The sequence below is a fragment of the Onychostoma macrolepis genome, chromosome 15 (genome assembly GCF_012432095.1).
Source record: "Onychostoma macrolepis isolate SWU-2019 chromosome 15, ASM1243209v1, whole genome shotgun sequence".
NCBI classification, from domain to species: Eukaryota; Metazoa; Chordata; class Actinopteri; order Cypriniformes; family Cyprinidae; genus Onychostoma; species Onychostoma macrolepis.
The window spans coordinates 14,308,284-14,325,602 of record NC_081169.1 but is presented as its reverse complement, the minus strand read 5'-3'; the positions used below and the strand labels follow the sequence as shown (position 1 = coordinate 14,325,602).

Genomic DNA, 17,319 nt, shown 5'->3' with positions numbered 1-17,319 from the left:
AAACAAAAAAAAAAGTCACAATGCATTCAACACCTCAAACAATTAATGTTCATTATTCATTAGCTATATAATACTTTCATTCACTACTGTTTAAAAGTTTAGGGTGAATTTTTTTTAAATGTTTTTGAAAGAATTCTCTTATGCTCAACAAGGCTGATTATTTAATCAAAATATGCAGTAAAAATAGTAATATTGTGAAATATTATTACAGTGTATTATTACAAAATATTCTTAAATTGAACTGTTTTCTATTTTAATATAGTTTTTTATTTATTCCTGTGATGGCAAAGCTGAATTTTCAGCATCATTACTCCAGTCTTCAGTGTCACATGATCCTTCAGAATTCTAATAGGCTGATTTGATGCTTGCGAAACATTATTAATGCTGAAATGTGCTTCGTAATATTTTTATGGAAACCAATACAAAGTTCAAAAAACTGCATTTATTTGAAACAGATTTATTTTCTAACAACATAAATGAATTTATTTCTGATCAATTTAGCATCCTTGCTGAATAAAAGTATTATATTTATTATGAAAACTTACTGACTCCAAACTTTTGAACAGTAGTATATGTATAATATTACATAATATATTTTAAAACTTTGTTGCTTAAATCAGAATTTAATTTATTGTCTGAATAAAGATTTTGCCGACCTGCCAAAGGAAGTCTTGCTGGCCTCTGGTGCGCACTGGCGGCTGCTGGGATATGCTGAGCAGTGATGTACACAGAGGTCACGCCCATCCATCAGTGTTTTAACTGGGATGGGGCTGTCGGCCATACCCTGCTGAGAAGCCAGGGCCATGAGGTTGCACGAGGCTTGAGTTTTAGGGATTTTGAATGGAGCGGTTGCCTATGAGAAGAAATTGTATTACTAATGCCAAAAGCTCTTGATCTAGGCCTGAAACACTTTTTACCTGACAGCTCCTTAAACTTACCTTAGTGGGTGAGCCAATGATGGTGGGCAGCGGTGACTTGGTTAACCAGTCAGAGGTGCGAGGGGAGGAGCCAAGGAGCTTGGTGGGGGAGGTGCCTAGGTTGCCGGGGCGACCAAACTGAGGGGAGTGGCTGGTGGGGTAGGCTGAGGGGGTGGGGTGAACTGGGTCAGACAGCTGCTTGTGTAGCTTCTGCTTGTTCTGGTAAATGTCAGTCAGTGTGGGCACACTCTGAAGACGAGCACCCAGTAATTGAGAGGACGGCACAGGGGAACCTAAAACATAAAAAGTGTCCATTTAGTTAAAAAAAGTTATTCCAGGGATAGTTCACTCAGAAATTCAAATTCTCTTATTTCTATTCTCATAGTCAGACTAGTTCTTAAGATACTCAGAGGCTAAGTTAATGCAACTGCTAACAAAAACTTAGGAGTAGTTCACACAAAAATGAAAATTTACTCACCCTCAGACAATCCAAGATGTATGTTTGTTTCAAAACAGATTTGGCGAAATTTAGCATTACATGTCTTGCTCACCAGTGGATCCTCTGCAGACAAATGCAGCTTTTCACTTCACAAGATGTTCACTGATGCACTGGAGTTGTGTGGATTACTTGTGGATTTTATCAGCTATCTGGACTCTCATTCTGACGGCACCCATTCACTGCAGAGGATCCGTTGGTGAGCAAGTGATGTAATGCTAAATTTCTCCAAATCTGTTCCAATGAAGAAACAAACTCATCTACATCTTGGATGGCCTGAGGGTAAGTAAACTTTTTCAAAAGTAAATTTTCATTTTTGGGTGTACTATCCCTTTTACTTTAACATATTATTGATATGGCACTCTACATTTTACATTATCAACCACTAGGTGGCACTGCAGTATCTAAATGAGACCATAAAACTTCATTGAACTGAAAGTCTAAAACAACAGGGTCAACGAGTTTGTCTCCTGTTTTGACACGATCATTGAGTTCACGGTTTGAAGGTTTATAGATTTGAAGAGGTTTTGCATGAAAGCTCCCATGAACATGCATTTTTCCTGATCACTTGTTGAGTTCTCAGCCATAACCAGCAGATGTATCTATGGAGACCTAAATAACGCAGACACGCTGTGACCCACCGGGAGGACTGTTAATGGAGCCACTTTGAAGAGGAAACAGTAGTGCTGTGGTTTTTTCATGTCAATTTCTCACATATAAACTCACCGCCTGAGGAGCTGCGACTGCGTGCCTCGTGGCTCTGGGGATGTCCACAGCAGCAGTGACCGAGCTGCTCAGGAATAGTGCCCACTGGGGAACAAATACAGACACAGACAGACGCACATAAAATAGGCATGTCAGGAAATGTCAGTCTTTGAAAATACAGTTTCCCAATAAACTTAAAAAAGAATGAGAGCAGGGACTCTTACCCAGTGGAGAGGGGGAATAGGGCCGGGAACTGCCCGTAGAGAGACGTCGCCCCACCGTTTGGACCGTATCTGCAGGGCTAGGTGACCCAGACACCATTTTAGGGAAGCCCATGGGACTAGTGTTGGAGCGCCGCACTGTGCCTGACCTGTAACCATAAAAACAACAAAAAATCATTCTGTAGTAGTATTTGGACAACCTTACAATTTCCTCAGTATGAACATCATTTTTTCTTAACCAGCAGTTATGCATTCATCTGGTCTCCATGTAATTTTAGTGGATGTATGACATCAGTTCTCCTCAAGTTCACACTGGTGTCCCAACAGAGTAACCATGCAGGTGTAGTTTCATTAACTGTCATTCCAGTGAGTAATGATGCTCACTGGAAATTTCATTTTATTTTTTTAAATATATTAAAAATAAAACAGTAATTCTAAATTGTAGTAATATTTTAAAATTTTACAGTTTTACTGTATTTTTGAGTCAATAAATGCAGCCTTAGTGAGACGTCTTTTTAAAAACTCCAACCCCAAACATTTATATGGTAAGGAATTTTTTTCATTTTAAAATGTCCAGATACTTTTTACATGACTGTATATGAAACACAGAATTTGCAGAATATCCTCTGTCTGTAGAGTTCTTAGGGAAGGTGTTCCTGGTATTTTCTTTGGCTAAAAGTGAGCTTCTCAATACTCCTGCCTTCCCAAACAATCCATAAATAATCTTAACGACACAAAAATCCCCTGTCAAAGCTTGATAAGCTCAGAAATGTTAAATAGTTCAGTGAATGGCACCTGGAAGACAATCAAGACTCATAAATCAGGTCTCAAGCAGTGCCCAGGGCTACTTCACCAGCACGGTGACCGAGCTGACTAACAGGGTGAGATAATGTGAGCCAGTCCAGCCCTGGGCACACGGACAGCAAGGCTGCCGTGATGAGCTTAATCACTTTTTGAGACACAGGGCAGGTCAGAGTGAAGTAGGCCAAGCAGCTGCTGAGGTCTGGCGTGACTAATAAGGGACTGTGCAACAGCCATAATCTCCAGAGTCTGCTAGTCACCTGCCTGAAGACCCTAAACCCACCTGTTCCCAAAGACAATCCATTGAATCACTAAGCAAATTCTCCCTGAAGTGAGATGATCATACAAAACTGATGCAATCATGTCGCTAAAAGCAGTTAGCAGAGTTATTGTTGCCGTTGTTGGATGTCTTACCTGGGAGAGCCATAAAGTGTTGTGGTCGGGCTGCTGGACAGGTTCTGTTTGATACGCTGGTAGTTTCGTACCTGTGTGGGCACAGGTATCGGCGTGGTCTCGCTTCGTGGTGATACCATTGGGGTCTGTCCAGAGGATGGCTGCGGTGGCCTGAGAAACCCAGAAAATAAGGTTGCAATCCAGTCAGAATGCTTTTCTAAACCCATTTATGCTATAAAAACTATTAAAAAAAGAAGTTTTTTTCAACATGCGATCACTAAATGTAAAGTGCGAGAAGCTTTTAACTTTGTCAAATGAGTTAAGCAAAGCTGTTTCTGCTCAAAGGGCATGGCCGAACCACATGGGGCGGAGCTACAGTGTAAACACAAAGCCCTGACCAATCAGTAAGGGGGAGGGAGGAGAAATGGGCGGTGCTTTCAGACAGTGGCACGTGCTAGGTCCACCTACCTTCGCCAGTCTCAGACAAAGGAAACAAAACAACTCATTCTCATTCTATCGGGAACAAAATGTTTTTTTAAAGGTGTCATGACTGGGTCATGTATGGGGGGTGTGCGCACACCATGCAAAGGTCTGATAAGAAGAAAGGGGAGCTAAAAGTGAAAAAAGAAAGTTTTGAGCTCCATACTCCTGCATTATGTAATGAGTGAGGGAGGAGTTTGAGTGTGAGCAACACGTGAACGGTTAAGCAGGCTGCACGACAAATGAACACAAGAGAGTTTCTTTGTTTGAGCCAGAGTCAGTTCAGCATGGCACAGCAAAACAAACAGGACATAACTGACGAGGCTAAAAGATTTTTCTGTATGATTTTCTTTTTTTTTTTAAGAAATTAATACTTTACTGTCACTTTTGATCTTAACTTTTGATCTCACTTTGAACTTAATGTATCCTTGCTGAATTAAAGGCATAACGTTGTTTTAAATGCACTGAATAATGCAAAATATTAAGCAGCAAAACTTTTCAACAACGATAAGAAATGTTTCCTGAGTAGAAAATTGCTTTGTTAAATTGCAAATATTTCACAATAAAAAAAAAAAGTGAGCATTTTTAAAACATTAAAAAATATTACTTACCCCGAAACTTCTGAACAGAGGTGTATAAATAGTTTATATTACAATTTATCATCTTCATTTCCACTATTTTTACATTTAGATGAATTTTTCCATCATTTAATGCTCTTTACAAATGCTTTGTTTACTTTCATTTTTAGCAAATCAGTCAAGTGTGTCCAACCTTTTGGTCTTTAGTGTGTATGTGTGAAAGTATAAATAGACAAGAGAGGAGACAGAGAAGGTGGAGTATGTCTTGCTTTTACAAGAGAGGGAAACAGAAAAGCCACAGAGCAGAAGGAAGTGCACCGACTCTCACAAAAACAAAACCGCTTCTGTTTTACATGACTAACAGACAAAAGATGCACAGCATATGAATGTTTTAACTGTCACTCTGTCAGCTCTGGCAAAATTCATGTCAGATCCATTACATAACTGAACCGTCTAGTCACAAAACACCCAATGGACATTTAATTCTGCACCTCTGAACAAAAATAGAGGTCGGTTCCCAAGTAAAGGGGGTGGAAACAGTTTTGGATCACATGCAGATGGGAAGAAATGACAGCAGGGTGTCTATTCTTAGGGCAGAAGCACAAACAACACGAACGTTTGCTCCCACAGGACTCATTCACCAGCCGTGTGATTCACCTCTCGCTGAGCCACACCAGCTTTTAGCAGTTTGTGAGTGGAAGCCACCAAAAATATCTCCAATGACATCAACAAACCAACGGATCAGTGTGCTAATCCGTAGTTCCATATTTCCATGATGCAAACAGACAAAAAAGGATCAAGATGATTTACCCAGAGTTAATATTCCTGTCTGCATGTCGGACTCGACTGTGAACTCTGTATCTTTGGGCTGATAAATGTCAACCTGCTAAAATCCTTGTCTAACATTTGCACAGCTCGACGCAAGTCAACGTGCAGAGGTGAAGGTTTGAGCTTTTAAAGCATTGTAACGAATCAAGTGAGCGATGTCACACTCACCCTCCACACAGAAGGAATTCACTGGACGCCCTGCGGGCCACTGCACCCATTGAAGGGTCATCTGTAGATGAGAGAAAGAACAACAGCCGTGAGAACTACATAAATACACAGTCTCACATACACCAATAAATCACAGCGTGTGAGAGCGTAATCAGCGCTGGAAGGCTTTCGTAGCGCTGACTCAGCTGACGCCTCTCTATACGCAAAAAAACACACACCAGCAGCTCCAGCAGCTGCTCAAATATAGTGCTTAGTACGTAAAAGCAGTACACTGCAAATATTCATTTTCTTGCTCTGTATTTTTCATTTGGTTTCCTGTAAAAATATCCAAACTTGCGGCTAAGTTTAATCTTACAAAACTAATAGAATCTACATCATGTATACGGAGTTACGTGTATTTTTCAATATTTTCTGTTTTTTTAAATATATTTTGTTCAGTTATAAAGAATCTTAAAATTAAATTATTTTCTTAAATCATTAGCCAATATAGTAAGAGAAAAAAATTTATTCAAGATTTACCTTCTTAAATCAAGTTTTCCAGTAAAAATACCTAAACATACTTACAATAACCATAACAAAACTTAGTTAAAACCAAACAAAATTGAGAAAACATATCGTGAATTACATATTTTTCAATATGTTTATATTTTACTGATTGTATAAAAAGGCTTAAATCAAAAAAATATATAATTAATTCAAGATTTATTCTCTATAACAGAATGATAATACTGAACCATTATAAGACATTATACTTAATATTAAAATATGAATATTTTACAAAATTGTGTAAGATACAAAAACTTGTTCTCAGAAAATATAAGTTAAATATAAGTTGCATTTGTTTCTTGTTTTCAACACAAACCTCAAACTCATCTAGATCTAGGATTAAAATCCTTTTAAATAAACCTTACCCACATGGAGTAAAAAAATGAAGTATATTATTTTGCTTATGTAAGAAAAATAAAATGTGTGAATCATAAAAAAATATCTTATTTATTTAATCTTACATTAATGGTCAAATAGAGTAAAAAACTTAGATTATAAAATAAACGTATCTTGTTTTAAGAATGTTTTAATATTGTAACTGGAAAAAAAAATACTGATTATTAAATGATTTTAGCAGTGTAAACGTCAGCTGTGGTCTGTTTAAGCGTGTGGCATGTGTTCGGTGACATTATGTGACTCACAGGACTGCTCTCCAGAGAGATGGGGCACCAGCACAAAGTCGTCAGTGTCGCAGGAGGAGTTCTTGCTGCTGGTGCTGCCGCCTGACTCTTTGGACAGCTGCAGGTAGTTGGGAGGGCCGAGAGGTGGAGAGGACAACACGTCCTCGGGGAGAGTCTGCATGTCTGGCAGGGACTGCAACACAAAGGTGAAGATAAACACTGGATTACCTTTAGCTGAGTCAGTACCATTACCCTTCTGAATGCCATAATCATCTCACACAACACCTCTGCTCACGCCTGTGGTGGTGTGAAAGTGGATTCAACATTGACAATGTAAGGGGCTTACCGGCGGAGAGACGTAACGACAGGAAGGAGAGCTGCCACACGTGCTGTCTGTGACCAAGCCAGGGCACGTAGGCACTGGCACAGGGCATGCTGGGTAAAACAAAAGCTGTTTTAGAGTCCAGCCACACCTTACTCATCAAATTTGCTCATCAAATGCTCTCTTATATCTTACATTTTTTAATAGTTGATGTCGGTTCCAAGAAAGGATGACTGAAAAAAGTGTCTGCAGACAGAAGAGTATACAATAAGTGAAAGGGAACAACAAGGTGCAAATCCTCCCACAATGCACTAAAGCAACAGAAATACACTGACCAAAATCCATACGGTCCTTCTGGTTCCTCTGGAGCAGCCCCAGCAGCAGATCTTCCAGTTTAGGAGACGTCTCTCTCGGGATGCTGTGAACAAAGCATTAGTTATTTATTAAATAACAACCAGTGACTGGCCATTTTGAGATTACTGGCTTAATAAAATATTATTAAAAAACAAAATTTTTTTAAATGTTCAGTTAGTTTTGAGTACGTAATATGTAAATTAAGTGTTCTTTTCATTTCAGTTATTTTGTGTATATACAGTACTGAAAAAAAAAAGTAAAAGATTTTAAAAATTCATTAAGATATTTAAATGCATTAGGCTGCATTTATTTGATCAGATACAGTTAAAACAGTAATATTTTGAAATTTTATTACCATTTAATATAACTGTTTTCTATTTGAATATATTTTAAAATGTAAGTTATTCCTGTGATGGCAAAGCTGAAATTTTACTCTATTTTCTACTCATTTCTCCAGTCTTTAGTGTCAGACCAAGAACACCATTTATTTGGAATAGAAATCTTTTGCAGTCTTTCCTGACTTTTTAAATCCATTTAATGTATCCTCACTAAATACAAGTATTATTTTCTGTTTTCCAAACTTTTGAACAGTAGTGTAAATACGTATCAGCATTATATTGGCCACTACTATTATTTAGGTATCAGTATCTAAAACAACCCAACCATAATATGAGACAACTGTGGTTTTACTTTACAACATTTAGCATTATGACACATAATACGACAAAAGAAACACTAAAACTAGTCAGTGCTCTTACTTTGGCACCAAAGTCTTGTTCTTCTCATAGAACATCCTCAAGTCCTGTGGACTGTTAGCCTGATCACATAAACACATGAAACACCATTTAAAAACACCATCAAAATAACACTTACAGTTGATATTCAAAATATATTACTTTAATTTAAAGGGATACTCCACCCCAAAATGAAAATTTTGTCATTAATCACTTACCCCCATGACGTTCCAAACCTGTAAAAGCTTTGTTCGTCCTCGGAACACAATTTAAGATATTATGGATGAAAACCGGGAGGCTTGTGACTGTCCCATTGACTGCTAAACAATTAACACTGTCAAGGCCCAAAAAAGTATGAAAGACATCATCAAAATAGTCTGTTTATTTACACTTTGATTTGAAGGAAAACAACGTATCCGTGTGGTACGGCTGACACAGAACAGCGTACGCAGTTTGCGTCCAGCAGATAATCTCCAAAATGGCGAATAAAGTCGTTATTTTTGTTTTCTTTGCGTATTTTTGTTTCCTTGGCAGATGGACTATTTTGACCATGTCTTTCATACTTTTCTGGGCCTTGACAGTGTTAATTGTTTGGCAGTCAATGGGACAGTCACAAGCCTCCCGGTTTTCATCCAAAATATCTTCAATTGTGTTCTGAAGACAAAGTGATTAATGGCAAAATTTTCATTTTGGGGTGGAGTAACCCTTTAACTTCAGCATCATGAAACTAACCTGAAAAGGCGGCTTTCCCACGAGGCACTGATAAATGACAGTACCAATGCTCCAGAGGTCAGCTTTGGCATCATAGTTCTGGGACATGATCACTTCTGGAGCCTGTGGAGGGTGGTGACAGATTATAAGAACATGATGCTGCCAATGTCTCACGCGGCTGCTATATTTCACAAATCTGAGACAGTGAGACAGAATTCAGCTTGTGGCTACTGACCATGTACATTGGAGATCCACATAATGTGGCCGCCATCATGTTGCTCTGGAGATATCTTGCAAAACCAAAGTCAGCTGTAAAACAAAGAGAGCGCCGGTGTTATTATTAATAGCAACATGCTGCTGTCTGAGAGTCACGACTTCTAACTTCTGCACAGAATGAGACAATGGAAACAAAGAACCAGCTGTGTGAGAGATCAGAGGGCGGAAAGTGTATTACATAGACTGTTAGTTATGAAAGATTAGGCACATGCACAGTGGACTACAAACGTCCTGAGATATTCATTTCCAGTTTTAAGTTCAATTTTGGATCCCAGATTTGTAATGTGGTTTTAGACATTTAAATTTTACGGTAGATGTACTGCACATAATATTAGCAATAAATCGCTGGGGAGAGTGTTACCAATCTTGATGCGTATGCCGTTGATGCTGGACTTCTTGCGGCCAGTGTAGGACAGCAGGATGTTCTGAGGTTTGAGGTCTCTGTGAATAATCCCCTTGCTGTTGAGGATGCGCATGGCTGCTGCAATCTGCTGTAGAAAGACCCTCAGCGTGTCCTCTCGCAAAGTGCCCTTGGCTGGAAGAGCAAAGACGTCGTACTGCTGAGTAACATGGCTATAAAATCCATTACGACATTTTATAAAAACCTCATTTACCCAGATACCCTTGCAAGATGGTATGACCACTTACATCACAATGCTTCTAAACAGAACATTTCCTGAAAATCAGTTGGCTTTATGTGTCAAGAAACCTCAGATTCACAAGTTTTAAAGAGCAAAGCTTGGTTGTTTGGCAAGTTTTCTCTGAGTAATGCAGTGATTTTAGTAGGAATCCACATGATTGGATATTTTGGGTGAGGGTGAAAGATCCCCCCATGCAGTTTTTGCATCGTCACGCAAGCTGGTCACAAATTTGCTGTGATGGCCATCAGAAAGCAGCTTGGTTTGAAAGTGACTTCTGTGCAAGCTGTGCTTCACATCACTAGGCTACTGTCTATAGGCAATGGATCTTTTCTGCTGAAATGGCTAAAACTTTGCTAAAGTGACCACACCTTTAAAGGGATAGTACAGACGATTCATTATAGCCAATGAGTCATTTATAGTCAAAAAATATTGTAGAACTAAGCATAACTCAACATAACATATTTACATGTATAACTGTAAAGTTATTGTTTAAATGTAGATTTTTTAATCTTTATTCTGATATATATATTTTTTTAAATACATATTTTCCACACACAAATTTAAATTTTCATCAAATGTTAAAGGGATAGTACACACAAAAATGAAAATTCTGTCATTAATGACTCACCATCGTGTCATTCCGAACCTGTAAATCCTTTGTTCGTCTTCAGAACACAAATTAAGATATTTTTGATGAAATCCGAGAGCTTTCTGATTCTGCACAGACCAATGCAACTACCACGTTCAAGGTCCAAAAAGGTAGTAAAGACAAAATTACAGTTGAACCACTGATGTCACATGAACTATTTTAATGATGTCTTTACTACCTTTCTGGGCCTTGAACGTGGTAGTTGTGTTGCTGTCTATGCAGGGTCTGAGAGCTCTTAGATTTCATTAAAAATATCTTAATTTGTGTTCCAAAGATGAACAAAGGTCTTACAGGTTTGGAACAACATGAGACATAATTAATGACAGAATTTAAATTTTTGGGTGAACTATCCCTTTAAGTTTTTTTTAACAAATTAAATACACAATAAAACCTATAAATCATTCAGTAATTATAACCACACAGGAAACTCCAATAATTCTAAAAATGGCATACACGTCAAAACATTACTGATTAGTTTTCAACCCATTTTTACTTGATAGATATAAAGTTGACAAGCAGAATTCCAAATATTTAAGTTTGCAATGCAGCACTTTCCAAATAGGTCAAGTTACAGTTCCATCAACCGGCACGAAACTGTCTTTCACTCCTTATTGTTGAGCACTTTTAGGGTGAGTAATAATATCAGAATTAGTTTTGGATGTACAATCCCTTTAAATAAGAATGTCCACTACACTGAGCTAATCCAAGACCATCACGGTCATGTTCTCTCAGCCCCTGATTGGAATAAATGTTAAAATCAGAAGCTGCTCAGGGGTTTTACATGAAGCGATGTCGCTCCAGGTCTCCTGTTCGAGCAAAACTGTTGTAATCCACTGAGCTGTTAAGAGGATTCCCTTCACCCAATCTGCTCTGTAAACAAAGCAATTATGATCACAATGAACCTCGTACGGATCCCAAAACACAGTGTTTGACGTAGCAGTGAGGTTGTATAACTAAGGAACAGTTGCATAATTATACAGGGGGAGAAGTGTGAGAGGCCGAGACCTGCTGTACTGTGTCAACCGTCATGGATAAACAAAGATAACACTCCGTCTGAACATAACAAGGGGTAACAGTCCAGCCAACATCATATGCACTAAGTAAATGGCACCCTGAGTCATCTCTATTATGCCCTCTGCATCATACATTCAGTGAAAACATGGTTTATAGACCAATCAGATTCCTTTGGTAGAACAAAGACTGTTCGTAAACACCTAACAACAGACTTCACAGTTTATTCACAATGGGTATGTGGGCAAAGCTTTAAATATATATGATAATAGAGGCAGTAGTGGCTCTCTGAAAGTGTTGGAGGTAAGTGTGTTTTAAGATTGAACCCTGGAGGCAAACACTTCAACTCTGGCTCACTGTCTCATTTCCCCATTTAATGTGCAAAGAAACCTATTTATAGGTGGACTTTTCTAAAATGTGTTTTAAAAACAATGCTTTTTTCTTTGAGACTCCTGACCAAATAATGTGTTTACCTCACAAGCTGCTTACCTTGCAAATAGTCTGCCAGGTCTCCTCCATTGCAGTACTTGAAGAGGAAACAAACAGAGAAAATAAAACTCAACTTTAAAATCAATATGGGACAATAAAAAAAATGTTGAGGCTCAAGGACTGGATATTTCATGGGCTGCAAGAGGAGGATAGGGTGGTGTAGTGACACACACATCAATGAATCTGATGAAGTGATGCAGCATTATGGGAATGTCAGTGTGTATTGGCGGCCAGTAAATTTCCACGTCATTGATGGAGGGAGAGAAATAGCCCTGAGCATACTGGGTGGACAGAGATAATACACTACATTTAACATGACATAACATCTTTAAACCTCTGACTGAACATCAGGACCTTTGATCGAAGGCTTTAAAAAAATGAAACAATGTGATCAATTTTACATCTGGCTTACAAGCAAGTTTTATTATAGAAGTAATCAAAAAGAGAAATTTTTAACTTTAAAATATTTCCGAGCAGATAACTAGAAACAAATAAAATGACTCGAGAAATATCTATTATACTAACAGTATTATTTCTTTTCTGTTTTTATTTAATTATAGTTATTTTAAATGTTTTTATTCATTTTTTAAGCATATCTATTGAGTTTTTATTGACTATTTCAGTTTTAGTTATTCTAGTATATCAAGTTAAACTAAATGAAAATGAGAAATGTTGCCTTGTAAATAATATTATTACAATATTTTATATAAGTTTAAAGCTGCAGTCCGTAGGTTTTGCCTCTTTGTCGCCATCTCTGTTTGAAAACCTGGAATTGCAGCTTTTTGCGGAATTATCTTCCTTGCGTGGGGTTGTGCGCAGATGAATCTAATGGTTTGAGGTGAATGTGTGGCAGTCAGTCTGGATATTTACTGTACTTCGCAATCACAGATTCTAGCCTACGTCTCGAAATACTGTATATGACCCAAATAAGAATTTTCACTGTATACTGTCATCTGAACAAGTAAGTAACAATCTGCCACGTTTGTTCTGACCAACTGAGGAAAAAAGCATTACCATAAATCGCGCTACCAATGGTAATTAAATTTAAAGATTTAATCGGTTGCTCATATCACATTAAACCGTGCAAATTATTATTATTGTTATACTTTATTCTCAAATTATTAATGTTAACAACATCAGCATTACGTGACTATGAGTATAGTGTGTATTAGCATTTCAATTTCTGTACAGTCTAATCTAATTGTCATGCCATTCAAATTTCATATTAAGAACATTTAATTATTCTAGCTGCTGTGAGAAAAGGCTATAAACGATCCGCCACCTGAAGGATCCTCACATGCGATAGCCTACTAGCCGGGACAACTTCTTTATGTTTACAGACGTGATGTAATGAAGCAGTGCCATGCTCAAATTTCCTGCGAAAACCCACCTGTACCACTCAAATTAGAAAACATTATTATAAGCTAACCGTTGTGGCTAATCGGGCTAAAGTAAGGCGATAGTTTTGAACACTGACTGGTTATGTACTTGCTCAAATATTGATTTTGGATCATTTTTAACCCAAAAAAGTTACGGACTGCAGCTTAAAGTAACTTTTTGTGGTTTTAGTGTTAGTTAACTATAATAACCCTGATTTATACTTTTTAATATTTCATTAATTTACATAACTTTCCCAATTTTATTAAATATGAAATATTTTCCTTGACTCCCTTATTTTCGGACCAGAGGGGGAACTCAATCAAATGACTAGTCACTCCTTATTTGTGAGATGCTCTTATTTAAAGCATACAGATCTGAACCCATGACCTTGCTAGCACCATGCTTTACTGTTTAATCTAAAGGAAAACCAAGAACTTGGGACACGTGCATACACAAAGAGCAAATTGCCTCAGTGTGTACTAGGGATGCTCCGATCGATCGGCCGATAATCACATTTTATGATTCGATCGGTACTCATACATTTGGCCGATCTCACGTACCGATCGCAATTTGATGCCGTCAATGCGCGAGGACGTACATGATGCGTGGGGACATAAATGATTTGGCGCTGCAGTCATGTCACTGCCGGTGTGAAAGTGTTTTGAGAAACAATGAAAACTTCGTTATTTGACGTGTATGTTTTGCATGATGATTGAATGGATATTTCAGTTTTTAACAGCAGGTTCAGTGACGTTAGAGCTGATCTGCGCATCACTGCACGCGTTCCACGATTAGTCAGTGCTTGTGTTTATACCAGCCGCGGCACATTTCTGAAGCGGCTCTCGCACTGCTTGGCTAAAAATAGTCACAGCGTGGAGTTTAAAAGTTTCTAGTTATTTTTCCTCTTCAGTCTTATTGGACAGTATTAAACCTTATGAGTTACATTAGACTTCTCCATGTTGGAGTTTAAATGTTAATTTTAATGTTAATCAAAACGTTCTCATCTTGAGCAGAAAAGAAAGATAACAGTTTCAAAGTTTAAATTTTAACCTAGTCATCTAACAACAATTATATATATATATTTATTTATATATTTAAATATTCTTAGCCTACAGATTAATAACGCTAAATGTAGATCAGAAACGTCTTCTCACATCTGGTTTGAATACTCAGAGTCATAGGTTCTAGATAGATAAATATAGATAGAAAGAAAAATAACTATATTTGCAGCATTGTTGTTTTCTGCTGTGTTTTAGTGAAAGTAAAGTATAATTTTTTGCTGCTCACAGTGTTTCTGTTATTGTCAGAATAACCGCGTCATCGCAGATCTTAAACTTGGAGCCGGCACGCGTCCGGAGAGAGAGAGAAAGGGCACGGTTGAATAAAGCACGTCTGGCTTTAGATAAAAATACTAGAGGATATAGCATATGTTATGCATAAACACCATTTTAAATGAATATTAAAATGTTCACTGTATAAGGAATAATTTTTATGATTATTTATATAACATTATTACATATGTTATATAAAGCTTGAATCATCAGAATCTGCATCGGTATTGGCCGATCAGCATGACAAGAAATCGGTACTTGGTATCGGCTGCAAAAATCCTGATCGGAGCATCCCTAGTGTGTACTATGTGTAAGTGGCTCTGGTGTTGAAGACTTTGAGTGTTTCAGAAGCAGACAGCCTCTCATGTCACACAGACAGGTGCCAATAAACAATACTCAGAAAGCCAGCAGGTTCCATTATCATAAGGTACATACATCAGAAGTGTTGGACTGATATTACACACTAAAGATAGTTGATATTAAAGCTCTTGAAATTGTTTTTGAGAGCAGCTTTCCCTGAACGGATATTTTTAGTTTGGCCTCTTCATGTGTTTGTTTCTCCTTCAGAGACTGCAGTGTTGGGCAATACTAAAAGCATAGCTATGAAACATTAGGCACGCTGTGGCCTCAAGAGTGAGTGGAAAGGAGAAGCAAGAGATAGAGGGGTGAATACATGCTTTATATTCACCTCCATAACCAGGAACACAGAACTTGGCGTTTCCTGAAAGAAAAAAAGAGATAAGACACATAAGTTTACTCAGAACATTACAGCAAACATCAATCAACAGTTTTTTTTTTTTTTTGCACACAGGTCCATATCCTCCAGCAAGCAGATGGTTGTGGAAATCCAGGCACGTGCATAAGTCAATACGACTCACGTTTCAAATCCTGGCATGCAAACCTCATGTTGTTGAAACCGTTTAGACACACTAGCCTCATAACAGCTATTTGGGCTGCTGTGTCAATACTTAAGGAATTAGACTCTGAATGCTGGCCAAATAAAAAACATGAGGCCCCTGTTTTTTTCTATGAAGTGGGCTATTACTGTAAACAAGACAAGCCACCAATCTACAGAGCTTCCTCCACCATCTCATCTCAAAGTTTCATAATTCATGGTAACTTCCAGTGAATTGATGTTGGCAGCCCATTAATGCAGTTGTGATAGACTGGTCCATTAACAAAGAAAGCGCGGCCATTTTATGCGCTGCTCATAAGTGGTTGCCTGTGGAGAGTGTGTGTGGGAAGAGCTTGTCATAGCGGTCAACACTCCATTTGCCCACATTACCTCTCGTTCCTCCTCACTGTATCTCATTACCTCACCCATTCAAGATGACTGAATACTCAAAATCTCTGCTACTCCTTATGAAGTTTTAAAAATGGCAGGATCCTGAAAGTCAAAATGACTTCAGAATTGACTAAATTTACTTTAGTGATGAACAATTCATTGGTGCATGTTTGGGGTGTGAAATATATTAGCACTATATTGATTATTGGTCGATATTGCAAATTTTTAAGCGTTTTTTTGCAACTTTTTCTTGTTTTTACATTTAGGTTACCTTTGCCGTCATGATTGCCATTAAAGTTATTCCTTAATAACTAGCAATACCCTGCAATTTCGCAAAAGCAGCAAAATGAAAAAAAAAAAAAAGATTGATTTTGGCCAAATAGTTTAGAAGAGCCAAAATTATTGACATTTAATCAGCACTTCTGCAATGACAAATTAGTGTCTATTTTCTACACACAACATAGATAAGATACAACTGTGACCAAAAATCAGTTAAAAGAACAATATGGAAAATTTATTTGGATGAAATATCGAGAGGCGGCTCATTTTACTACGTTTTTACTGGTTTAAAATATCAGATGAGAACATGGCACACTGAACAACATATCGAGTTCAGTTAACCAAATTTAATTAGGGAAACTTTTTGGTTTTGGTTAAATGAAAACTTTTTTTTGGTTTCAGTGTTTGGTAAAAATTCATGCTGGTGGATCCCAATTTATAATAACACTAATAATTTAATAACACAGCTAAACGTAATCTTGCACATGTAGCATTTAAAATGATCGATTTTAGTTTTTGGTGTTTAATTTTGATTTAGACAAAATATTTGATATCTTTTGAAGACTTTTAATATCTGCTAAGAAAAAAATAATTATTGGCTTATCAGTATCAACCACAATTTTAATATTGGTGCATTCCTAATCCATGTTATTCAAGAAAAAAGAAGTGTTTGTCTTCGTAAAATTGAATCAAACTTTACAAGCAGCTCATGGGCTTATGACTTCGTAATCTGTTCCCAGGAAAGCCCACCTCCCCAGTTCTGCTCTTGATCCATTTATAGGATCTAGGATCCGGGATCAGTGCAGTCCAGGGGCTACAAGGGGCACTGCCACTGGTTGTCAGTCTGATTGCATAATGGGCTGATTTGAGCTGGCAGTGGAGGGGGATGGGAGGGAGAAAGGAAATAGAGCATCTCCGGCTAGGGTGGAGGGGTTGATCAACTCAAGGACCTCATTAACGCTGCTATCACATATCAGACATTTCTTGAACTTGACCTCTTCATCTGTGACTTCATCCGAAGTCAAATGGCCCTGAGCATGATATGCACAAACAAACACACGGGCTATTTGATGAGGGGTGCAAAAGGAACCGTTGACCAAGTGT

General features: G+C 37.8%; 1 protein-coding gene across 2 annotated transcripts in view; it reads right to left on the bottom strand.

Moving 5' to 3' along the window:
• ulk2 (unc-51 like autophagy activating kinase 2) overlaps positions 1-17,319 on the bottom strand; it is a 34,471-nt gene that overhangs the window by 5,757 nt on the left and 11,395 nt on the right. For both annotated transcript variants that reach the window (XM_058744653.1, XM_058744652.1), the window contains exons 5-20: positions 15,340-15,372; positions 11,941-11,977; positions 9,512-9,685; positions 9,110-9,183; positions 8,896-8,997; positions 8,188-8,246; positions 7,411-7,493; positions 7,271-7,321; positions 7,100-7,188; positions 6,775-6,946; positions 5,588-5,648; positions 3,555-3,704; positions 2,343-2,488; positions 2,140-2,223; positions 939-1,210; positions 657-853 (exon numbers count right to left, since the gene is read on the bottom strand). In XM_058744653.1, coding sequence (XP_058600636.1) covers positions 657-853; positions 939-1,210; positions 2,140-2,223; positions 2,343-2,488; positions 3,555-3,704; positions 5,588-5,648; positions 6,775-6,946; positions 7,100-7,188; positions 7,271-7,321; positions 7,411-7,493; positions 8,188-8,246; positions 8,896-8,997; positions 9,110-9,183; positions 9,512-9,685; positions 11,941-11,977; positions 15,340-15,372 — 1,784 coding nt within the window. The remainder of the gene's footprint in view (positions 1-656; positions 854-938; positions 1,211-2,139; positions 2,224-2,342; positions 2,489-3,554; positions 3,705-5,587; positions 5,649-6,774; positions 6,947-7,099; positions 7,189-7,270; positions 7,322-7,410; positions 7,494-8,187; positions 8,247-8,895; positions 8,998-9,109; positions 9,184-9,511; positions 9,686-11,940; positions 11,978-15,339; positions 15,373-17,319) is intronic.